Genomic DNA, 23,312 nt, shown 5'->3' on the forward strand with positions numbered 1-23,312 from the left:
CTAGATTTAAGATTAAAATATGTAAGATATTTTGTACTTTGAAGGCTATAAATACCTCCACTCTCTTCTCATTTTGTATCACCAAGAAATAATCAAGTTTTTTTTTTTTTTTGAAAATTGAAATAATCAAGTTTGTAACAAGCTTTCAAGTAATAATAAATTCTCTTCTAAATTATAAAAGTTTTCTTCTTCACAAAATTTCTTTCTCTTCAAACACTTAAACACTTTCTCCCTCTTGTAAAGTTTTTCATTCCAACATATTCTTCCTTCAAGTGAGATAACAATCACAGAGATATCATCATGATACCTCCGACGATCTCCTTGTGGTATTTCCAACAGTTCATGAAAATCCATATCTAAAATATAACAAACAAAAAAATCAGACTTCAAAGTTGGTTGGAGATGATCAAATTTATATGGAATTTGACTTATTTATTATATTTTATTTTTTCTTACCATATTTGTTGGCAGCACACGTAGGAGGACCTCCTGAATCAAGTGTTGAGCTGGATCACCTTCAGGAAAAGCAGAGATGAAAGATTCAACCTCGAAAATGGCTTCTTGGTTAGAGAAATATTCATACAACCCATCCGAAGAGAGGATCAAGAATTTGTCACGTGACGTTAGCTTATGATGACATAGAGATGGAGAGCATGTGATGTACGGTGATGTCCCAATGTAGTCGATCCTGAACATCTCTAAAAGTGCATCGTTCCATTTAGGCTGATGGCAAAAACAAGAGACAAAGAAAAACACATTATTACATACAATAAGATTTGTCTATAAGTGTTGGTTTATATTACGAAATTGATAATGCCTAATGTTTTGAATAAACCAATGATATGTTAGTAATATTAACCTGTTTGAGAAATCCAGCTCCAAATGCACGAGTGACCTTAAGATAACCTATTTTCTATTGCACCATCATCTTCAGGATGTTCCTTCTTGATTCTTCTCACTTCCTGTTTTCATTAAGACAAACCAAACCCATCAGTTTTTCAGTCCACAGACATAAGAACAACAAACAAAAGACTTGATTCTCTGTATTTTACCTCTTCAATACGTGTGCTATTTTCCTTGTTAAGCTGTAGAGGAACCAAACTATTACGCATTATTGATCCATTCATAAACATTTCTCTAACTTCCTTGATTCTCTCCAGCTCCTTCTGCCTCTTGCTCCCAACCACCACATTAGGCTTCCTCGCTAAAACCGCTCGACTATCTCCAACATTCATGACATAAACATCTTCTCCTTTCATCAACGTCACGAGAACGCATGATCCCATCAATGCCAATTCAGGATTCTCTTCAACCATCGTATCAGCTAGCTCTAGATACGACTCCTCTGTTTTACTCAAAGCTTGTACAAGAGCTTTGAGGACATCTCCACGGTCTGTTGTCGTTGAGTTTGATCCATATCAGAATCACGGCCGATAGCTTCGTCGTCGTCGTACATGATGTAGCTCCCGATTACAAACATGATCTTGTTTTCTATGGGTTGTGTTAGGATATGAGCGACGGAGAAGAAGGTGACGGGAAGTTGCTCTCTGGCAAGTATGTTTAGTTCGTAGAGCCATCGGCGATAATGGTGGCTGCCTGTGTTTAAAAAGGCGCTCGCCTTATGCGCCAAGGCGCAAGGCGCACTCAGGCGATAGCTCCATCGCCATGCACATCCCAGGCAAGGGTATGGTCCCTAAGGCGCTCGCCTAGTGCGCTTTGGCCATAAAGCGGTGCCTTCAAAGGCGATGCAAAGGCGCGCCTTGGAGACCCTATGTTAACCGACACTAAACCAGGTACGAAACCAAACCCTGCTTTAACTAATTCACCAATCTTATAACAAAACGTCAAAAATACTCATCAAAACCCTAGCTCCCTCTTCAAAGTTAAACCAAACGTCAAAAATTCTCACAAAACATATATCTCACAGTGTTTTGCTTAAGGTTAGTCTCATAGGTTCTTCTTCTTATTATTATGACTACTTGTGTTTCTTGGTTACAGTCTAGAATGCACTGCGATTGCTTATCTCTGTAATTTTGGTGCTTCTTTTCTTTTATACAGTAAGTGATTGATGCTTACATAATTGACGCTTACTAGTATATTGTAGCTTGAGGACTCCTGTGATCAAGTTGATGTATAATCTTTGTTTGTAACTGAAACAAATCTAATATATATTGAAATTCATTTTTAACATGTATTTTATTGCTCTTTATGGTATAGTTTGTGTTTGCATGTTCTTTACGTTATTGAATGCTTTATTTGCATGTTCATCATCATAGTAATTTAGTTTTTTTTTTTTTTAATCACAGTTTCAAGTGGTCTTCAAGGCGAGAGCCTCGATGCGCCATGGCGCAAGGCGCAAGGCACATACTTCATCGCCATGGAGCGCCATGAGCCTTTTTAAACACAGGTGTCTCCATGGTTCAGTTATTATTATTATTATTTTCTTGATGGAAAGGAGAATGGGATTATCTGATGTGAGATCGTTGGAAGTGGACTTTTTATAGATAAAAAGGAAATCTAACAACGGCTACTTCCCGAAAACCAAAACAGGAACGGCTACTTTTCAAACGGCTAAAGCGAATTTCCTTTTTCGCTTTAATTAAAAGAAACGGCTACTTTCAAAAAAAAAAAAAAAAAATATATATATATATATATAATTTTTTTTTTTTATAATTTTTGCTTTAATTAAAGAAAGAGCGGTTATTTTCCGAAAACCAAAAAGAAATTAGCAAAGGAAATATTAACATTTTTAAATTTGAATGTTAATTTTTGATATATTTTAAAAAAAATAGTTTGCATAAGAGATATTAAATTGCATTTGGGATTTGAAATATATACCTTCTCATGTAGTAGTTCCACAATTCGTGTGTTGGTAAGGTTAGGCAAATGTTGGCAATTACAAAAAAGCCGTTATGGTTGTAGCAATAATGAAGTAGGTCTAGGACGGATCGAGTATCCGGGAAATTTTAAGATATCCGGATCTAGATTCATATCCGGCGGATCCATAATTTTGTTATCTTTATCCGGATCCGGGGTTCTCGGATATCTGGGTGTCGGATATCCTTCTAAAAATTATAATATTTAGAAAATATACGGATCCGGATTTGAATCCTTAAAATAAATAAAATAATAATATTAATATATATAAAATATTAACAATAATTTAAAAATAAAAATATATATAGGGTTTTTAATTATTTCTATTTATATTATTACAAAATTTACATAAAATTTATATATACTATTACAAAAATGAAAATATATTAAATAAAATTTGTTTTTATATATAGATATTACTATTTTTGAAATTGTTATTAATAAAACTTTCGGATATCCGGACTAAAAAATCAAGATATCCGGATCCGGATTCAGCTTTGACGGATCCAACATTTTACTATCCGGATCCGGATTCGGCCTCTCCGGATATTCGAATTTTCGGATCGGATCCGGATCAGATCTCGGATAAAAGTCTCAGGCCTAGTTTGTAATGTATTTCTTTTTCATTTTCATTAATATTAGTGTACACATAGGTAAACACAGTTCTGTGCCCTCATTCTTTTTTCTAATATCTAGTTATATAAACGATTTGAATAGTGAGAAAAAAGAATATAATTTTTGTTTTCTTTATCTATCTTCAATACACTTATATAAAACAGTGCAGTTAAAACAAAATTTACTTGATCTTAAATTAAGTCTGTTGTGAGTTTGAAGTTGTATCATTAGAAGAAGTCCCACTCATGACACTCAACACCGAATGTTTCCTCTGAAGCTTCACTCGTAGCTGTCTGATCTTAGCATCAACTCTAGCCGTGAAACCAATCTTTGTCTTCTCTCTAGCCTTGGACTTCTCTCGTTTCCACATTCTCTCATCCTCTAAATCAATCCTGAAATGCTTGATCTCTTGTATAATGTGATGGTCGAGAGGGTTCACCGATCTTTGGTACGAGATGTGAAACAAGTAAGGGAGTGTTGTAGCGGCTATCACCAGGAGTGCGGTAAGCCAGAAGATCGGTGCAGGCGCTAGAACTTCGATGAGCATGTGAAAGATGTTACCAGAGAGTTTTGGTGGTAGCATACCGTAAAGGGCGAGGAAGATGTACCAAGCTCCTATGCTTCCCCAAATCATTACGTGTTGGATCCAAGTGAAATGGCTCATGGTGAGAGCGATTTGAACGTTTACCGCCCATATGATGCAAGTGAACATGGCGGTTCCCATGGCGTTCATGTCTGCGGTTTGGCCATCAGAGCGGAATGATTGGACATGGAAGATTCCGAGGTTGAGTGTGAAGATGACTATGGATGCGTAAACTCCATTCCCCATCCATCCGAGGATCCTGTACCAGTCGAAGAATAGGTTCTTGGGGCCTTGTTGATATAATGCAGGGAACTATAAAAACAGAGGCAAAGATATGAAGTTTAGAAAGTGTTTTTTTTTTTTTTTGTATATGAAGATGATAGAGAGAGACTAAAACCTCTAAGCAGACATCAGAAGGAACATCTTGTTCGAAAACTCCAAGAGAAATGACGGGGAGAGAAGTGAGAACAACGTTGAAGAGTAATAAGTAGGAGTCGTTGAATATTGATTGACCAGAAAACCCAGTGAAGGCTTCGAAGTAGAAGAGAGTTAAGCCAAACGCTATGTTCTTGTAGAAGAAGTAACAGATCTGTGAAAGCAACATTTACCAATGAAGATCATGTGCGTATATGTTGTCTGGTGATATATCAAATTATCTGAAACGCATATGCTAACCATTTGGGCTATTCTTTTGTAGCACCAATGTCCGTGGACAACAAGTAGTCTCTCCAGAAAGCGAAACTGGGCTATGGAGAAGTCACTTGCCATTACAGCCTTCAAAAGAAACAACAGAAACGAGCTTTGTTAGAAAAATAGGGGAAACTTGATTGTGTTGAAGAGAAGCTGTAAGCACCTGCATGCCTTCAACGCCGCTGATGCCAACACCAATATCAGCTTCTTGAATCATTCCAACATCATTTGCACCATCGCCGATTGCTAAAGTTGTCTTCCCTGTACCTTCTTTAGCTAGCCTTGTTATCTGAAAAAATAATCAATTTGAATGCATTGGTTCAAGGGATACTAATCAGTGGAAAATAAAATTGTTTTAAAGGAGTATGCTCCATACAAGTGCTTTCTGTTTAGGAGAGACACGACAGCAGATTACTGATGCACAGACAACTGCAAGTGCGAGAAACTGGTACTTGACATCATCCTTCAAAGCATATGTAAGTGTCTTCCCATCAATGATCAAAGCAAACGCTGCATGTGGATCTTTTTCTATTTTGATCATCTGTGACGCATTTGTTATCTGCATCAAAATGCTCTCCTTTGCAGCCTGAACATTAACGACATTTTTTTACATCACACAAAATATTCAAATGAAACATTAGTGTAAAATAGTATCGACATAAAATACGTACAGCTTCGGAGTTTTGAGCTGATTCCTCTACATTAGCAAATGAAATGGATATCTGCTTCATACCCTGTCTAAGTAAACTGCAGGCGTATCTGCATTGTGGCCAACCAAATCATTTAGTCCATTTAGTCTTAGTAGAGAAACTATTCTGGAGAAATAATCAGCTTTATGATCTGTAGTATCCAAAATAAAGAAGAACAAACCCTATGTTTATAGCTGTCTCCATCTTATCTCCTGTCAAAACCCATATCTTGAGACCAGCTTGAGCAAGGTTATCTATGCATTGAGGAACCTGATCAAGTGAACTACAAACGGTAAGCTGAAAACGGTAAACTACAATCATAATGAAGGATGCTTCATACCCCTTTTTGCAGTTTGTCCTCTACAGCAGTAGCTCCAACAAGGATCAATTCCTTCTCCATCATATCGGATACCTTCTCAAGCAATTCATCTCTATCAGCTCCAACAGATGTTTTGGCTTTGTGAAATTCACTGTTCCATTCCGAATACTCTGCTTCATCCAGCTTTCTATAACCGAGTGCCAATGTACGTAAACCAGCTTCACCGTATTCATTCAAGTGCTTGGTAGTAGCTCCCAAATAATCTTTTCCTTTCTTTGATAACCGTTCAAATATGATGCTACAAAAATTAAAAGGAAAAAGCATTAAAGTTTGCTTAGAAGGAGTGATAATCAAACTAGCTTGAAGTTATGTATCCAAACCTGTCAGCGCCTTTACAGAGTAGAAGAATCTGCCCTTCCTCATCCCGGATAATGGCAGACATTCTTTTTCTTTTGCTAGTGAAGTCAAGAAGATTTAACACTTTGTATTCTCTGTATAAAAATAGACACCACATGATTAGACATCTACATGAAACACATCAATTGATTTACAGTCTCACCTATCAACTGGTTGGCCTGAAGGTGAAAACCGTTCAGCAATAAAAACACTTGTTTGAGTTCTCTTAGTAAACTCAAAACCAAACTCCCTAGAAGCAACAAGGAAAGCAACTTCATCAGGAGACTCGGCTTCATAAGTACACTTCCCAGTATCTTCATCCACCTCAGGAATAGCAGTATGACAAACCGCTAGTATACGGAAAAACATCAAAATGTCATCAGGATTCGGCTCATTTACCCAGTTGTCATCCATTAGACGGCTATCCTCAAAACTAAACCCCTTAATGCCAGTGGTCTGCTTCCGATCCTTTTCATCACTAGCTGTGATCACAGTCTCCAACTCAAAATCTGATGACGTCCTGCTGGCAAGTTTGGTGTAGCGTTGTGTCCTGACTTTACTCATTGGAACGTTTGTAATCTCATCGCCTTGCTCCTCGAGATCCATGGCCATCTGCTTTGCAGCAGCTAGTTCCACTTCACTGGCACGGACACCATAAGAAGTACCCGCGATTGAGCATTTCAGGAAGTCCATCTGGTTACACGTCAAAGTTCCCGTTTTATCAGAAAGAATCGTATCAACTTGTCCCAGCTCTTCGTTCAAATTCGATGTGCGTGCCTGAGCTGGAGTCCCGCTCTCGCTATCATACAACTGCAAGTCTTGATTAATGAAAGATGCTTGCAAGACTTTCACTAACTCTATGGAAACATACAAGGAGATGGGAATCAAGTAGCCGTAAAGCAAGAGAGCAGTGATCAAATGGACTACCCAAGCGTACAGAGGATTCGTTGGATTCGTCAAGCTCTCAGGCCTGTCTGGTCGCAAGTACCACCAGTTTCCCATTTGAACTTTTGTCATCACAGCAAACCCCAGAGAGCTGATGAAGGAGACAAACAAAAGAAGCGCAAAGAGAGTGTATATAATATAGTCCATCCTCTTCTCAATGCTGCTTCTCTTTGAAGGAGACTTTGTCGAATTCTGCATGACTTTCGTGTCATGACCGGTGAAAACCACAACACCATAGATATAAGTGGTGTTCCTCAGCTTAGAATCTCTCAATAGAATCTGGTTAGGATCAAGTGGATAAACCTGCCCATCACACTCAAGGTTCCCAACGAACGTATACAAGTTCGGATTCGGATCTTCGCATTTGATAATCCCAGAGAAACTCTGAAAAGACTCATCCTTTTCCAACGCCAAAGTAGCATCCAAACACCTCTTAACTTTCAAGTTAGTCTCTCCATCTAAGTTCATCGTCTCCACATAACAAATCCCATCCTCGTAGCTGCTCGACAACAAGAGCAAATCAGCAGGAAAAAACTCATCTTTATCAACTCTCACCACATCCCCTACACGGATCTTCTTCCACATCCTGTCCTAGCTCAGAGTCCTGGACAACGGTGCCATTGCAGCAAAACTCTTTCTTGAGGTCTTTGAGGATCTTGGTATAGCTGTACTCTTTCTTAAGGCCCTGGACAGTGGTCAGGCTTTTTCTACCATTACGCTGCTGAACACGTATGTGCACGTATTCCTTTGTTCCAGCTCCAGCTCCAGCGTCCTCAGCATTTGCATCAGCAAACGGATCTTAATACAATCACCAAACATGATAATATAAAATTAGCTTCGAATCAATTTAATACATAATTATATTCAAACCATAAAGCTGTTTAATTAAGTTGAAAATTTTACCAAAGGCAGTGGGGACTTGAACTTCAAGATCTGACATGAACCTTTATCTGAAACAAGGGAGCAAACTCGACAAAGGACGCTGAAGCCTGTACAACGACATGAAAACTCGTATTAAGACACAAGTGATTTCATTACAGAACACGAAAGTGACAACTCGTGATCATCGTAGTTAATGATGGTGTAACCGTAACATATATATTTCTAGATCGAATACATACAATCAGATATACATCATCGGATCTCAAATCGATTTTGGAGTCAACTTCTCCTGGAAAAACGAATCATTTGCGATGAATCGAATACACAAAATATATAAGATGTTATCAAGATCAGAGAATATAAATAATCTACAAAACTCTAATCGATCAACGAGAAGAGAAAAAAAAAACTTGGTCCAAAAATCACGGAATTGAGTATACGGAAAGAAAAATGAATCAAGGAGAAAGAGATGGAGATCGAGATGAATCACCTGATGTAGATTTATTAGGGTTTCGATGATTTTGGAATGACGAGAAATGAAAACCCAGTATTCGGATAAAAGGTAGCTTATGTCTGGTCTGGGCGAGGGGAAGAGGACAACAGACACGAGAGGAAGAGCTACAAAATCGATTTCTCTTGATTGTTATTTTAAAAAATTTTAAGCTGGACTAATAAGTTCGGGCAGTCAGGCCCGAGTCTATTGGGTCTTAATAAGGCCCAACTTGTTTTGGATTAACAAAGACCAAATTATTGAGCGTGGTTGAAGCATTACCGTTGAGATCTCCTGTAATAATATTAGGGTTTAGTCCATGCTGGGAATCTCACCACCTGGTTTGATCCTATCAAACTAGGCCTCAGCATTTTATCCGGATCCAAAAGTACAAACAAAAACCAACCAGGAAGAACATGTTTGATCCGAGTCCGAGTCTACACTAAAATACTTAGTTAGTCATGGGCGTTCAGATCTTTAGGTCGGGTTCGGACCGGTTCTTTTCGGATCCGGGTGTTTCGGATCCTAAATATTGAGTCTACTTAAAAAAATTTCGGTTCGGATCGGTTCTTCTCGGGTCCGCGTCAGTTCAGGTCTATAATTAAAAGACCCACAAAATATCTGTAATTTTTCGAGTCAATATCGGGTCCGGGTCAGGTTCAGATATTTAAGATCTGAAAAAGACATGACAACTTCATCAAATTTAGTCGATAATTGTCATATATATCTAAAATTTTACAAAATAACTTAAATGTAACTATTAATAATTAAAATAAAACATTTTTAAACTCTACATTTACATTTTAAAGTTTCATATTACTTAAAAATGTTACAAAATAGTAACAAATTTTACTAACAAAAGATATTTCAACTAAATCATAAAATAATCCCCTAGACATTATTTGTGAAATGATTTCACACATGTCATCTATACAATCATTTCCACCAAAAAATATGACGTGACATATTAAAATTGATGACATGGCCTATGATTAAAAGTGACATGGACAACTACATTTAATGTCAATTTCAATTTTTCGGTAACTTTTTATAATATGGTAATAACTCATAAATCATCATTTAAATAAATCTATTCAAATATGTCATTAAATAATACAATAAGGGAAATATAAAATATTTTTTTTAATTTCGAAATATTATTTAAATATATTTTTATAATCATAATTTTTTTATTATTAAACAATATTTTCAAAATTTTATACAATCTTTTTAAAAAAAAATTAAATTTTTCATTGTACTATCATTTTGTTTATTTTTGATATCTACAAATTTTAGAAATTCTTTTTAGTTTTATATTTTGATAATTATAAAAAATCAATTTTACTTTACACAAGTCAATTTAATATATCTTAACCAAAATAAATAAATGAAAATCTATCTAAATTATAATTGTAAATATAACTTAAATATAATTTTAAATAAATCAAATTATTTATTTTATCTTAATTCTATGTTTAATTAAATTAGTATTTAGTATTTATATTAAAATACTGGTTTAAAAACAATAAAATCTAAAATATTAGCAAATTTTTATTTTTAAATATAATTTAAAATTAAAATTTTATCGCTGCACATGGTTCAGGAAAACACCTAGTATATATAAAATAGAACATAAAAAATCATAGTTTTGGATATGCATGTTTTAAGTCGGGTACAAATCGGTTCTTATCGGGTCGGGTCTATTCGGATCGATTTTTTCGGGTCCGGATCTATTCGGGTCGGTTCCTTTCGGTTCTAGTTCTTTCGGATAAAAGAAATTTAGACCCAAAAGGTATTTGTAAATTTTCGGTTCGGTTTTGGTTCGGGTTTTCGGATCTAGATTAAAATGCCAAGGCCTATACTTAGTGTATGGACTCGTGGATCATGGTTTGAAACTGAATTCTACCAGAAAGCCAATCAGATATCTGTATTACTTATAAAATTTGTATATATAATAGGTACTTTTGAGTATTTGGGGTATTTCGGATATTATCGGTATTGTGAATTTTTTTTTTATGTTCGGATTCATGATTTCGGATTTCAGATATAGCTTTGGGTTTCAGATAATATTTTAAATTTTTAGGAAAATATTTTGGTTATTCAGATAAAATTTTGAGTATTTTCAGATTTTCGGATTGAATTTTGGATTAAGAATTTGGTATTCTCGAATATTCACATATTTTCGGGTTTTGACATATTTCTTTGATATATTTTTTGGGTTTCGGGTGTTTGTTCATTAAACTTATTATTTTACATCTCTCTCGTTGCAGGAATTCTATATATATTGGTATATGTTCTTTCAAACTTCATTGTGGATTCTAACTAGAATGTTTGCATTTTCCCTGGTTGCAATTCCTTTTTTACTCTGTTCACAATGTTATTCTAAATCAATGACTATGGTTTAACAGCTACCTGGGCTGAGGTCCTTATAAACCAAGCTTTTCTTCCCACGGTCATGAATCTACTGTACTGAGAAACTCGCAGAAGAAGGACAAGCTCCATCTACGAATAGTAACACTCAACAAGCTCAATGTAAGGATACAACAAGTGGTGCAGGCAGCAGTCTTGGTTTTCATCTTCATCCAGCATTTCTTCAACAGAAACCGTTTCCAACAACACGCAAGATTAGCAGAGAAAAGGAGAGAGGTGGTGAAAATCAATCTATTGACCCCTTTTTGTGTTGATCAGAGGAATTCAAAAGTAAGTTCATACAGAGAATCACTTGTTTTTGTGGCAGGTGCCAAGAGTATAGATGTGGTCTTCTATGCATTGTACGCTTACAGACACAGGTTTTTACTCTTTGTTTTAAGTATTGATGTAGACAAAACACATGATCACTTGTGGTATATTGTAATATGTTGAAACAAACAAAAAAAAAAGAAAAACCATTTTCATTATTTTTCTAATTAAAAAATCGGTTCAGTGCTTACATTATTGGTCTTTATTGGCAGCTAAAACTGCAGAGCATGAGTAAATAAAGATACAACACACGCCTTGGGAGAAATATGGACCTAAGGCTCTATCTTGACAAGGTCTTCAATAGATTTCCTATATTCCATAATCAAGTCCCTGACCAAAGATGTATTAAGAACACAAAGTAAGAGAAAGATGTGTGTGGGGGCAAATGAGAGACAATACTATCATGTGACAAGTTTGCTATATATATTACCTTCTTTGTTGAAGCAGTTGCTCACTTTCTTCTAGATTTCTCTTTTGTCCATCTACAGTCTATTAAACACACAAAGATTATATCAGACCAAACAGAGAGAAACACACTTCTGTTTCTAATCCAAAAGAAAAGAAACTTAGGTTCATTACCATAGTAGTTTTAGATCCTAGAGATCCTGAAATCGAATTTAACAGCTGTTGACACTTGTCAAAATGACCGTTCAATTCACTCACCTACAATTCCACACCCAAGACAATTCAACAACCAAGAACCCTAGACAGAATATTACCTAAAGACAAGAGGACAAACCAGGGCATCAGAGTTCTGATCTCGTGTTCCAGTTTCAACTGCATCTGATAGTTTCTCCACCAACTGCCAATAACAGACATTAGACACACACAATGATTCCCCATAAAAACTGGATAATGTGGTTTGTTGGTTACCGGATAGAGATGGAAATGGGAAGCTAAAGACTGGTGCTGCTGCGGAGTCTGAACCGATTGCTGCGGAGTATGCACCAACTGTTGCTGCTGCTGCGGTGTGTGCATCATCGATTGCGGAGTATGAACCACCGTCTGCTGCGGCGGAGGGGATTGCAAAGACGATTGCGGCTGCTGCTGCTGAGGAGAATGTAGCAGACGGTGCTGCTGGTGATGGAACTGCTGCTGTTGAATGAACTGTTGTTGTTGGAATTGCTGGAACTGCATCTCTTGTTGTTGTTGTTGTTGTGGCTGGAATTGCTGCTGCTGGGTTTGTTGTTGTGGATGATGAAACTGTTGTGGTTGTTGTTGTTGTTGCTGTTGCTGGAGGAATAGATGGTCTTGATTGGTGGGTGTACCGAAGTTACCCTGCGACTGAACGTTGGGGATCATCGACCAATTGCCTCCTCCTGAGAACTGATCCATTCCTCCGATCTCACTACTTGCCTGGTATTAAACGACGTCGTATTGTCAAATCTTGAACAGGCTAATAAAAACAGATCTCTGTAAAGCAGAAACATATCTAATACTCTACTTAGAATCTAGAGAGATACACGATAACAAACTCTACAAGCATCCTTACGAAGAGATGAAATTAACTCGAAACAGATTGAATACGAGGATTAATCGAAGAGGATAGAAGATTTTGCTGCGTACCTGGAAAAATAGGAAACTACAGAAGGAGAGAGTGACGATGATCGCTGAACGTTTTTCCGACGAGAAATTGGGGAGGTTAAAAACTTAAAATCATCAAACAAAATGGGCCTTTTAAAGTGAGCCCATTACTGGCCCATCTAAAGTAAAGATCAACCCGCCGTGTACGAACGACTACGAGAGCCGATGTGATTCTTCTTCTTCTTCAACGCTATGAATGTAACACTTTGAGTCTTCCATACGCTGAGAAGAGGTGAGAGGCGATGTTCCTTGTTTGACACTTTCATCAATTGTTGGACTTTGAAATTTGATTATAAAATTGCTAATGGCTCACTTGATTTTCTGATTTGTGATCAGATTGGATTTGAAGTCTCAGAGATTCTATTCCAAGGTGCGTTGATCATTTTTCATCTCTGTGTTTTCTCTTTCGTTGTCTTTGAATGTTATCATGCATAGAGTCTCTAAGGTGAATGTGGGTATCCTCAATTCTCACTAGGAAACCATAAAGGGGCAGACTTTGAAATTGATATAATCATGTACATGTTATTAGTTTCGATCGTCTCTAGAACTGTTACTACTAATACACTATAGACTGTATGCAGATTGTAGAGTACATTATTTGAGCCACGAAAATGAGGCTTTTGAAAGTAGCGACGTGTAACTTGAACCAATGGGCTATGGACTTCGAATGCAACATGAGTAACATCAAGGCTTCCATTGTCCAGGCTAAGGCTGCCGGTGCCGCCATCAGGCTTGGTCCTGAGCTTGAGGTCACTGGTTATGGCTGTGAGGATCACTTCTTGGAGCTAGACACCGTCACTCACGCGTAAATTCTTCTCTTTTTGTTTTGTTTCCACTACTCACTTGAATGGTTTGATATAGGCATGCGGGTTCGGTTAGTTCGGGTTCAATTCGAGTTTGGGTTATTCAATTCGAGTAGTTGGGTTCGAATACTTCGGTTTTCAGTTAGTTCGGTTCAACATAAATCTTACCAAAGTCACCCGAAATAAAGTTTGGTTCCGTATTCGGTTAGTTTCGGTTTTTGAAAATCTTACTGAAGTTTTTGATTTCGGTAAGATTTTTGTTTACTTTTGCTAAAATTTTGGATAAATTCGGTTAGTTTGATTTGAAATTTGGTTAGTTTGGTTTGGGTTTCTGGTATGGTTCGGGTATAATTTCTTTAAACTGAAGTAACCAATTGCTGCCAAACCAAACCAAACCGAAAGCCGAACTTTTTTAGAAAACCTACCGAATCGAACCGAACTAACCGAAATTACGGTTCGGTTGGGTTCAAAATCCCAGCGCTACTTTGATACTATTTCTGGAAACACATTTTCTTAATGTTCCTGTGAATATGTTCTTTCAGGTGGGATTGTTTAAAGGAATTGCTGCTTGGTGATTGGACTAATGATATATTATGTAGCATAGGAATGCCTGTGATTAAAGGAGCAGAGCGGTATAACTGTCAGGTTCTCTGTATGAACAAAAGAATCATCATGATTCGACCAAAGATGTGCCTCGCCAACGATGGAAACTACAGGGAGCTGAGGTGGTTCACGGCTTGGAAGCAGAGAGGAGAGCTCGAAGAGTTTCACCTCCCCATTGAAATCTCAGAGGCCTTGTCACAGGAATCCGTTCCTTTTGGATATGGTTACATCCAGTTTATCGACACGTAAGTCTGAGTATAATGCTTCCTTTCAATAACTGTGTCAATGATTCTAACTCTTATCAGCTATTATGTTTCTTTATCAGAGCTGTTGCAGCTGAAGTCTGTGAGGAACTGTTTAGTCCAGTTCCTCCTCATGCTGAGCTTGCGTTGAACGGTGTGGAGGTGTTTATGAATGCGAGTGGGAGTCATCACCAGCTAAGAAAGCTTGATATTCGTTTGAATGCTTTCATGGGGGCTACTCACGCTCGCGGTGGGGTTTATATGTACAGTAATCAACAGGGATGCGATGGTGGCCGCTTATACTACGGTTTGTTCATTTCTGAGTAATCCTATCTTCTCTTTTAGTGACCATCTTGATTTGTTTCGTTTTAACTCAATTGCAGATGGATGTGCATGCATTGTTGTAAATGGGGATGTTGTAGCTCAAGGGTCACAGTTCTCGTTGAAGGACGTTGAGGTCATCACTTCCCAAGTGGACCTAGATGCGGTACCCTACAGTTAACCTCTGGTTTTACTTTCTTTTGATGATATATATATATATATAATCATCTTGCTTTCTTTGCTTTGGGAAAGGTTGCTAGTCTTCGCGGATCGATAAGTAGTTTTCAGGAACAAGCAAGTTGTAAGGTGAAAGTATCTTCAGTATACGTGCCCTGTAGGCTGACTCAGTCCTTCAACCTAAAAATGACACTAAGCAGTCCAAAGAAGGTTCTCTATCCCTCTGCTTCCTATATGTTTAAAAGTGAATGTTTTAAAAGTTTCCAAATCTAATACTTGTTAGTATGTAGATTATGTACCACTCTCCACAAGAAGAAATAGCCTTTGGTCCTGCTTGCTGGTTATGGGACTATTTGAGAAGAAGCGGCGCTTCAGGGTTTTTACTTCCCCTTTCTGGTGGAGCAGACAGCTCGTCTGTGGCAGCTATTGTTGGATGCATGTGCCAACTTGTTGTTAAAGGTATGTTGGACTGTGATTCTCTTATTGGACAACCATGTGAATAACTTGAAGCAATGTTCAAGAATTCGCTAGGTGGTAACTAGATGTTTCGTATAAAACTAGCGACCAGACAAATTATTCGGGGCCTAAGACCCCGTCTAGGGGTTAACAAACTATCAATTTATTTTTTATATATTTTACATTTACATTCGATTTTTTAGCTTTTGGGTTTAATTATAAATTTATTTTGATGAACTATAAAAAAATTACATATACAAAAAGAAAATAAAGTAGACAAATTTGTGGATTTGCACTAACATTATTGTTTAATTTTAGCAGATTCAAATTAATTTAGATTGATTTAGACCAGTTTAAACCCATTTTAACCAATTTAAAATGGTTTAAACCGATCAAATGGAGAAGATTGTTACCAATTTATTGTCTAGACCAATATTTAGAATATCGACTTTGACTGGAAGAGACTTCCATGATGTTGTTGATATTTTTCTCGTGTAGAGATTGCAAATGGAGATGAGCAAGTGAAAACTGATGCGAAACGGATTGGGAACTATACTAATGGAGAGTTTCCATCTGATAGCAAAGAGTTTGCTAAGCGAATATTTTACACTGTGTTTATGGGGTCTGAAAACAGGTAATTTAGTTAACAGTAACAAAGAAGATATCGCTGCAGCAAACATGAAACGTTTTGCTTATTGAGATCTTGATTTTGCAGTTCTGAGGCGACAAAAATGCGTGCAAAGCAGCTGGCAGACGAGATCGGTGCATGGCATCTTGATGTTTGCATAGATGGCGTTGTCTCTGCGGTTCTAACTTTATTTCAAACGGTTACTGGCATGCGTCCTCGGTATAAGGTATCTAGCACTGGATCAACAATCCAAACTTGATGATAATAAAATGAAATGAAATGAAGAGGAAATGGTTATGGGTTTTGTTGTGTACAGGTTGATGGAGGATCAAACGTTGAGAATCTTGGGTTGCAGAACATTCAAGCACGGATGAGAATGGTGTTAGCGTTTATGTTAGCGTCTCTCTTGCCTTGGGTTCATAGCAAACCAGGCTTTTACCTTGTTCTAGGCAGCTCCAATGTTGATGAAGGACTTCGTGGTTACCTGACAAAGGTGATGGGGACTTATCTCTTTTTACTGCTACATCTCAAATTCCAATAGATTGTTAATGTAATACACTCTTTTGGTTGAAACAGTATGATTGTAGCTCAGCAGACATAAACCCCATAGGAAGTATTAGTAAACAGGATCTGAGGTTGTTCCTAAGATGGGCTGCAACGAATCTTGGTTATCAGTCCTTGGCAGAGATAGAAGCTGCTCCACCAACAGCTGAGCTTGAGCCCATTCGTTCTGACTATTCTCAGGTAATAACAAAACTGTTTGGGAGTCTCTATTAGGCCTGGAGTCGGGTAGTTTGGTTCAACATAAACTTACTGAACTAATCCAAAATAAAGTTTGGTATTTGGTTAGTTCGGTTTTTGAAAATCCTATCAAAGTTTTTTAGTTGGTTATATTTTTGTTTAATTTTATTAAAATTTCGGATAAGTTTGGTTAAATTCGGTTAGTTTGGTTATTTCGGTTTGAAATTTGGTATGTTTGATTATATTTTTATTTTTTTTAAGAAAACCGAAGTAATCTAATGCTGAACCGAACCAAAAACCAAACTTTTTATAAATCCTACTGAATCAAACCGAACTAACTGAAAATTTCAGTTTGGCGGGTTCGGTTCAAAATCCCATCCCTGGTTTCTATAGCTGAAGTGTTTATTCAAACATCTTGTGTTGTGAAAACAGCTTGATGAAGTCGACATGGGAATGACATATGAAGAGCTCTCAGTCTATGGAAGGATGAGGAAGATATTCCGGTGTGGCCCAGTTTCCATGTTCAAGGTTTGAGTTCTGATCTTTAGACAAATGTACTAAACCATGATGCACTGAGATAATTGTTTTGTAATGATTTTGCAGAATCTATGTTACAAGTGGGGAACAAAGCTAAGCCCAGCAGAAGTAGCTGAGAAAGTGAAGTACTTCTTCAAGTATTATTCGATCAATCGACACAAGATGACTGTCCTCACACCGTCCTACCACGCTGAGGTACTGCTACGGAACAAAAATTTGTCTGATACTTGTTTTGAAACTGTGACGAGTGAGAGAAAACTCATAGGGGTTCTCTTGTTGCAGAGTTACTCTCCAGAGGACAACAGGTTCGATCTGAGGCAGTTTCTGTATAATAGCAAGTGGCCATACCAGTTCAAGAAGATTGACGAGATTGTTGACGGCCTAAATGGTGACTCAGTTGCTTTTCCAGGAGAAGAAGCAAGCTACGGCAAAGAAGTTGGAGTCGTGGCTGCAAATTCCGGTGATCCAAGCGCGGGTCTCTGACGAAACCTCTTTACCTCTCTGTTTCAACTTAAAAGTGGAAGTTTGGAACAGTGTGGAAACAAATAACATGTTTGTATTGAAGAGAACAACAAAACAACAGTAACCACTTCCAATAAGTTTTCTTTTTGAGTAAGTCGATGATCATATGATCTTGTTAAAAGTTCATTATTATGCAACAAACTTATGTTTATACATGTTTAAAGTTTAGTTTGAGAGCATGTTTTCTCAGTTGTAATATTTAGTAAAATAGATTCAAGTGCTCTACACATTGTTAATGCATTTGGTTAATTATAAATTATTAAGTGCATAATTTTTTTTGAACTGAAATGTTCTTGCAATTTGGACCTTATAACATTTTCAGTGATTCGAGAACAATACTTGTTTGATACCAGATCTTATTTTTATTAAGTTTCTTTTTTAAGAAAAAGTTAAATACCGTACCAAACACAATTAGTAAATTATCCTTTAGAGATTTGACCATTATATAATTAAAAAAAATCTTTCTGAGCACAAATTGTAAAAAGTGTCCTATAATCTTTACTTGTTGATAGTTGTCTTTCTTAAGATAATATATTATTTGCAAACATTTTTATATAAAATTGAAAGAATTTGTTCTAAAGCCGAGTTAAATACACAAACCATAATTTGGATGAAACTCAAATTAATATAGTAAAATATAATCCATATCCAAAATATGTAACTTCATATTTAATATTTTCAAAATACTTATACTACATATAATAAAAGTTTAATAAATTTTAGTAAAACTTCTTCTGAATATAAAATCTAAAGTATGATTATTTAATTAAATTTTTACATATTTTATTATATTAATTTGAAATCCATGCAATGTATGTACAGTATATAATATATAATGTTTTGAAGATTTTTTTTTTAACGCTGATTTATTATGGCATTACAATTATGAGAAAGATTACATAGACGATTTGACAACCTTTCTTCCGTAGTCTGCAGTAATAAATCGCTCTCTCCGGAACTTGAAACCTGGATTTCATGTATTCTGCAATAAATTGCATAGTCTGGGATTCGAACCCCAGACCTGGGTGTAGAAACCTTTAAACCTTAACCATTAGGCTACGGTGCTTCCACTGTTTTGAAGATTTATATCACCTTTTCAAAGATTTGACCCATTAATTTAGAAAGAAATCTCAAGACAATAAAGAAATTAGATACTAAACATGTCTTACCCGCTCCATCGCTTGTACTTATAAACATGCTCTTGCTCCCTTACTTTGTTCACACCAAGCACCAAACGAAAGAAAAGTGAAGTAAAGCTTACATCATACCAACAAAATGGCATTATCAAAACTTCAATCTGTAGTCATACTCGTTATATGTTCTCTCCTAGTGACTTCTCAGTCAAGAGGTAATAAGGTATATATGTTCTATTCACATCTACAATTAAAAATTATATTTTAATATTTGTCTAGTTTCTAAACAATTATTGTTTTTACACCAAAAATAAATAAATTATTGTTTAACAATGGTAATTAACAGGTTTAAGTGAGAATGATGAGCATCGTTCAGATTGTGTTTACAAAGGTCCGTGTATCATGAATGCAGGAGTCGGTGTGGACCGCCTAACTTCCGACCAACGACCATTGGCTCATGCCAAGTCAGAGCTCACGGCAACATTTGTTGTTGTGAAAAGATTAATTTTCTCCCATCAAATATTAACAATATATAATTTTCTGGATTAAAAATTCCATCTACATAGCCTTAGAAGACGACATCTCCATAGCCTTAGAAGAAGGATGACTAAGACGACGATGCCAGACATCAGCAGTAGTGTTCGCCAATCCCCGAATCGCAGTCGCAGCTTCCACTCCTCTGGAAAAATATAATCCTTGCTGCTGTTCACCCACTCCAATCAGCATCAGCGTGATGCGATCCTGAATAATACAAACCTTATCAGTGAGTTGAAATAAATAACATGTGCCCCTCGTAAGATGAGAAGCTGATATGAGATGGCAATGAAGTCCATCAACGTAATAGACACATCACAGTTTCAGAGAAGAACCCAGTCGTACACTGCCCATTTTAGTAGATACTGTAAAACGACCGTCAGGCAGTTTAATAGTCACTGGTGCCATGTCAGAAATATCAAGCAAAAGATCAAGTGAACCAGTCATATGATTTGTAGTACCAGAGTCAATGATCCAGGATTCAATAAATTTCTTACCAGAGAACCGGTTTACAGGAGCGTAATTTCTCTCATCGAGCAGATGCACGAGAGTACGCCATTGTGTGTCACTTAAACCAATAAGGCCGAAGTGATCCTCAGCAGTGAGGGAGTTTGCTTGAGTCGGAGAGAAAAAAACGTTGTTTGCGCGAGCTGTATCTGATGACTTGCCTCTCTGAGACGAGTTGCCTGAAACCAGCTGTCATCCCGAGAGCAGTGTTTGTGTTTCCCATACTGCGACTTGCAGGAGCAGAGTTGCCACGTGAGCTAGCTGGTCCTGATCTTTGCTTCTGATTATCTTCCCACCAATCCGGATAACCAATCAATCAAAAACAATTGTCAGCAACATGTCCAGGGTGACCGCAGTTTGTGCAAGTTACAGATCTACCTTTGCGATCTTGACTGGATTTTAATCTGGTTGCTTGAACAGCGAAACTGACTCCATCAACCCTCTCAGTATTCATCCGTCCAAGCTGTTTTGATTCTTCATCCTGAACAAGAGCGTTGTAAGCTTCATCCAGGGTAGGAAGTGGGACAAGAGAAAGTAAAGATGATTTGATAGCGCCATATTCAGTTTCATCTAGCCTCATCAGAAACTGATGAAGTTTATCTTCCTCGCATTCTTTACGAACTTCTTCCATAGTTTTGGCTTGTTGGTAGTCAGCCATACTCCTCCAAAAGTGAGTCAATTTTCCATAGTAAGCTTCGATAGGAAGCCCTCGTTGTCGGCATGTGGCGAGTTCAGTTTTAAGTCTCTGCACTCGCTGCCCATTCTTCACTCCAAAACAATGCTGAATATGAGTCCACAGCTCATGAGCATCGTCAACATGTGACATCGATGTAGATATTCTTTCATCAATCGTCAATTTCATCCAGAGACTATGAGAGCATTATTTTCTATTCAGTCTTCATAATCCACACAGGTCTCCACTAGTTGAGGTATGGAACCATCAGCAATTTTAAACTTCTTTTTTGCCTTCAATGCCATCTTGAGTCGTAGCCCATTCATCGTAGTCAGGGCCATGCAGCAAAGGTTTTGAGATCAAGGTTCCGGGATTGTCACTAGAGCTTAGATCATATAGGGAGATTGTGCGACGAGTCTAGGTACGAGCTTGTGTAAGATCACCCATATCGAGAAAACAGAAATTTAGAGTTTTGAAGCGGAAAGTTTAGAGATCACAAGATCGAAAGCTATAACCTTGGTGTAGTTAGGTTATGGCTTTGATACCATTTCAAGAAACTAGAGTGGTTATGAAAGTGTTTCTTATTATTCACAATAGGAGGCATAACCTACATACACAATAACCTTAAACTGTAAACCTAGTTACAGTCTAAATAGGCCCAATAGTTTCAACTTAAAGTGGAAGTTTGGAACAATACGGAAATTAATATGTTTGTGTTGAAGAGAACAACAAAACAACAGTAACCACTTCCGATAAGTTAAAAGCAGTAGCACATTACTGATACATTGCACACTGAATCAAGTCTTTGAATTATATCATTTGCCTAGTCGAAATATAAGAACACTGACACATTAAAAAAAAAAATTTGAACTGATATAAGCAGCACATACCATATCGCACCTTAGTTAAAGACTAGTGTTCTGTCTTTAGCTTTGATTATTTACCTTCAGTAACAATATGCATTACGTATATGAGTTTACACTTTTTTGTAATTTTTACAGTTAAGCTAGCTCAAACATTGTATTCCATTCATAACTTTGAGTTAGTATACTGGTAAGACTTCATATTATATGGTATTTTCTACTATATATGTATTGTTAAACCGATTCTTCATTGTTTTATGTAAGTCACGTTTTAGTTTCTTATACCAATCAACTAATTATACTAATGGGTTTTATATTGATAACAAGATACATTTTTAGCGTGGTATGTACAATCTCGAAATTAACATATAAACTAGCTACCCCACCCATGAGATGCCCCGATCTTTACCATAATATCACGGAGATAATTGTACACACCTTCTTTTTCAAACAAATTAAGCAACTTATATCGGCGACATTGGCATTGGCAATGACTAGTGTTCCAAGGCGATTATAAAGGTATCACTCGAATAGCTACTAATTTTCCTAATGAGTGTGGTTAAAATTTGATTATTTCGTGGTAATCAATCCAACCCAAAACTCATTAAGCCATTAAATAATACTATACATCTATCTATTCAAGGATTTGGCTAAAATTTCAAATTGATTTCATTTTTAAAGAGAAACTTTACATTTATTCCGGAAATAAATTGCTTCATAACTCTAATCATAATGAGTAAAGGAATATCTTCAAAACTGATTCCAATATTCCATATATTCACTACAATTTATTAAGTAACAAATTATATTTCAAGAAATATTATATAACATTCATAATGTAATAACAGCCTCATCCTGCTTAAGACGCGTTAGTAAAATAGATTCAATAACAACTTATTTTTAATGCATTTGGTTAATTTTAAATTATTAATTTCATAATTTTATCTCTGATCTCAAATGTTCATGCAATTTGGATCTTATTACTTTTTAATTGATTCGACAATAATACTTGCTTGATGTCAGATCTTCTTATAAAAATATTAAGTTTCTTTTTAAGAAAAAGTTAATACCATACCAAATCAATTAGTAGTAGATTATCCTTTTGAGATTTCTGAGCACACACTCTAAAAAGATCATATAATCTTACTTATTCATATTAATTTTTCTCAAAATAATATATTTATTTTCAAAAATTTTAATATAAAATTGAAAGAATTGGTTCTAAAGTTGAGTGAAATACACTAACCATAATTAGGAGGAAATTCAAATTAATATAGTAAGACCTAATACATATCTAAAATACGTAATTTCATCTTGTAGTTTTTTTCATAATACTTATACTATATAATTAAAAATCTAATGAAATAAAACTTCTAAATATAAACTGTAAAATAATTTAAGATTATTTATTTAAATATCACATATATTATTATATTAATTTGAAATCCTTACAATGAATGTACAGTATGTTACAATCTTTTGAAGATTTTTATATAACCTCTACAAAGATTTGACCCATTAATTTAGAAAGATATCTCAAGACAATAAATAAATTAGATACTAAACATGTCTTACCGGCCGCTCCATCGCTTGTACTTATAAGCATGCTCTTGCTCCCAATTACTTTGTTCACACCAAGCACCAAAAGAAAAAAAAAGTAAAGTAAAGCTTACATCATACCAACAAAATGGCATTATCAAAGCTTCAATCTGTAGTCTTACTCGTTATATGTTCTCTCCTAGTGACTTCTCAGTCAAGAGGTA

General features: G+C 36.3%; 4 protein-coding genes across 6 annotated transcripts; 1 reads left to right on the forward strand and 3 right to left on the reverse strand.

The window, feature by feature from the left end:
- Positions 1 to 284: 284 nt before the first annotated feature.
- Positions 285 to 1,316, reverse strand: LOC125583380 (probable protein phosphatase 2C 66). Its single transcript, XM_048750231.1, has 3 exons — positions 1,053 to 1,316; positions 457 to 723; positions 285 to 356 (listed from the first exon to the last, which is right to left on the reverse strand). Exons 1-3 carry the CDS (start codon positions 1,314 to 1,316, stop codon positions 285 to 287), a joined length of 603 nt encoding a protein of 200 aa, XP_048606188.1.
- A 2,275-nt stretch (positions 1,317 to 3,591) lies between these two features.
- On the reverse strand, positions 3,592 to 7,899 carry LOC106453404 (phospholipid-transporting ATPase 6). Its single transcript, XM_048751452.1, has 10 exons — positions 6,333 to 7,899; positions 6,154 to 6,264; positions 5,795 to 6,071; positions 5,636 to 5,724; positions 5,437 to 5,524; positions 5,142 to 5,351; positions 4,929 to 5,054; positions 4,751 to 4,849; positions 4,473 to 4,664; positions 3,592 to 4,387 (listed from the first exon to the last, which is right to left on the reverse strand). Exons 1-10 carry the CDS (start codon positions 7,697 to 7,699, stop codon positions 3,689 to 3,691), a joined length of 3,258 nt encoding a protein of 1,085 aa, XP_048607409.1. The 5' UTR covers positions 7,700 to 7,899; the 3' UTR covers positions 3,592 to 3,688.
- A 3,460-nt stretch (positions 7,900 to 11,359) lies between these two features.
- LOC106453370 (mediator of RNA polymerase II transcription subunit 9) lies at positions 11,360 to 13,000 on the reverse strand. 2 transcript variants are annotated; one of them, XM_013895625.3, is made up of 6 exons: positions 12,792 to 13,000; positions 12,099 to 12,581; positions 11,965 to 12,027; positions 11,805 to 11,888; positions 11,656 to 11,714; positions 11,360 to 11,555 (listed from the first exon to the last, which is right to left on the reverse strand). In XM_013895625.3, the coding sequence occupies exons 2-6, from the start codon at positions 12,558 to 12,560 to the stop codon at positions 11,498 to 11,500; spliced, it is 726 nt and encodes a 241-aa protein (XP_013751079.1). In that variant the 5' UTR covers positions 12,561 to 12,581; positions 12,792 to 13,000; the 3' UTR covers positions 11,360 to 11,497. The 2 variants fall into 2 exon arrangements, with proteins under 2 accessions (XP_013751079.1, XP_022555980.1); XM_022700259.1 differs by having other exon boundaries at positions 12,718 to 12,828.
- On the forward strand, positions 12,841 to 18,127 carry LOC106364546 (glutamine-dependent NAD(+) synthetase). Of its 2 annotated transcripts, none has more exons than XM_048751454.1 (15): positions 12,841 to 13,041; positions 13,146 to 13,179; positions 13,380 to 13,614; positions 14,155 to 14,460; positions 14,541 to 14,764; positions 14,841 to 14,944; positions 15,031 to 15,165; positions 15,246 to 15,414; positions 15,910 to 16,045; positions 16,127 to 16,265; positions 16,356 to 16,532; positions 16,616 to 16,783; positions 17,213 to 17,308; positions 17,384 to 17,512; positions 17,600 to 18,127. In XM_048751454.1, exons 3-15 carry the CDS (start codon positions 13,421 to 13,423, stop codon positions 17,798 to 17,800), a joined length of 2,178 nt encoding a protein of 725 aa, XP_048607411.1. In that variant the 5' UTR covers positions 12,841 to 13,041; positions 13,146 to 13,179; positions 13,380 to 13,420; the 3' UTR covers positions 17,801 to 18,127. The 2 variants fall into 2 exon arrangements, with proteins under 2 accessions (XP_048607411.1, XP_048607412.1); XM_048751455.1 differs by having other exon boundaries at positions 12,885 to 13,041; positions 13,391 to 13,614.
- The last annotated feature ends 5,185 nt before the right edge of the window (positions 18,128 to 23,312 follow it).

This window comes from Brassica napus, chromosome C3 (assembly GCF_020379485.1).
Source record: "Brassica napus cultivar Da-Ae chromosome C3, Da-Ae, whole genome shotgun sequence".
NCBI lineage: Eukaryota > Viridiplantae > Streptophyta > Magnoliopsida > Brassicales > Brassicaceae > Brassica > Brassica napus.

Coding starts and splice junctions, on each gene's coding strand:
- LOC125583380 (XM_048750231.1), bottom strand. CDS start 1,316: ATGGTTGAAGAGAATCCTGAATTGGCATTGATGGGATCATGCGTTCTC. Junction 724..1,052: donor ATAGCACACGTATTGAAGAG/GTAAAATACAGA, acceptor TTTTGCCATCAG/CCTAAATGGAACGATGCACT. Junction 357..456: donor GTGTGCTGCCAACAAATATG/GTAAGAAAAAAT, acceptor GTTATATTTTAG/ATATGGATTTTCATGAACTG.
- LOC106453404 (XM_048751452.1), bottom strand. CDS start 7,699: ATGTGGAAGAAGATCCGTGTAGGGGATGTGGTGAGAGTTGATAAAGAT. Junction 6,072..6,153: donor CTCTGTAAAGGCGCTGACAG/GTTTGGATACAT, acceptor TAATTTTTGTAG/CATCATATTTGAACGGTTAT. Junction 5,352..5,436: donor CAGCTCAAAACTCCGAAGCT/GTACGTATTTTA, acceptor GTTAATGTTCAG/GCTGCAAAGGAGAGCATTTT.
- LOC106453370 (XM_013895625.3), bottom strand. CDS start 12,560: ATGGATCAGTTCTCAGGAGGAGGCAATTGGTCGATGATCCCCAACGTT. Junction 11,889..11,964: donor ATCAGAACTCTGATGCCCTG/GTTTGTCCTCTT, acceptor GTGGAATTGTAG/GTGAGTGAATTGAACGGTCA. Junction 11,715..11,804: donor TAGGATCTAAAACTACTATG/GTAATGAACCTA, acceptor TGTGTTTAATAG/ACTGTAGATGGACAAAAGAG.
- LOC106364546 (XM_048751454.1), top strand. CDS start 13,421: ATGAGGCTTTTGAAAGTAGCGACGTGTAACTTGAACCAATGGGCTATG. Junction 17,309..17,383: donor GCCCAGTTTCCATGTTCAAG/GTTTGAGTTCTG, acceptor ATGATTTTGCAG/AATCTATGTTACAAGTGGGG. Junction 17,513..17,599: donor CACCGTCCTACCACGCTGAG/GTACTGCTACGG, acceptor CTCTTGTTGCAG/AGTTACTCTCCAGAGGACAA.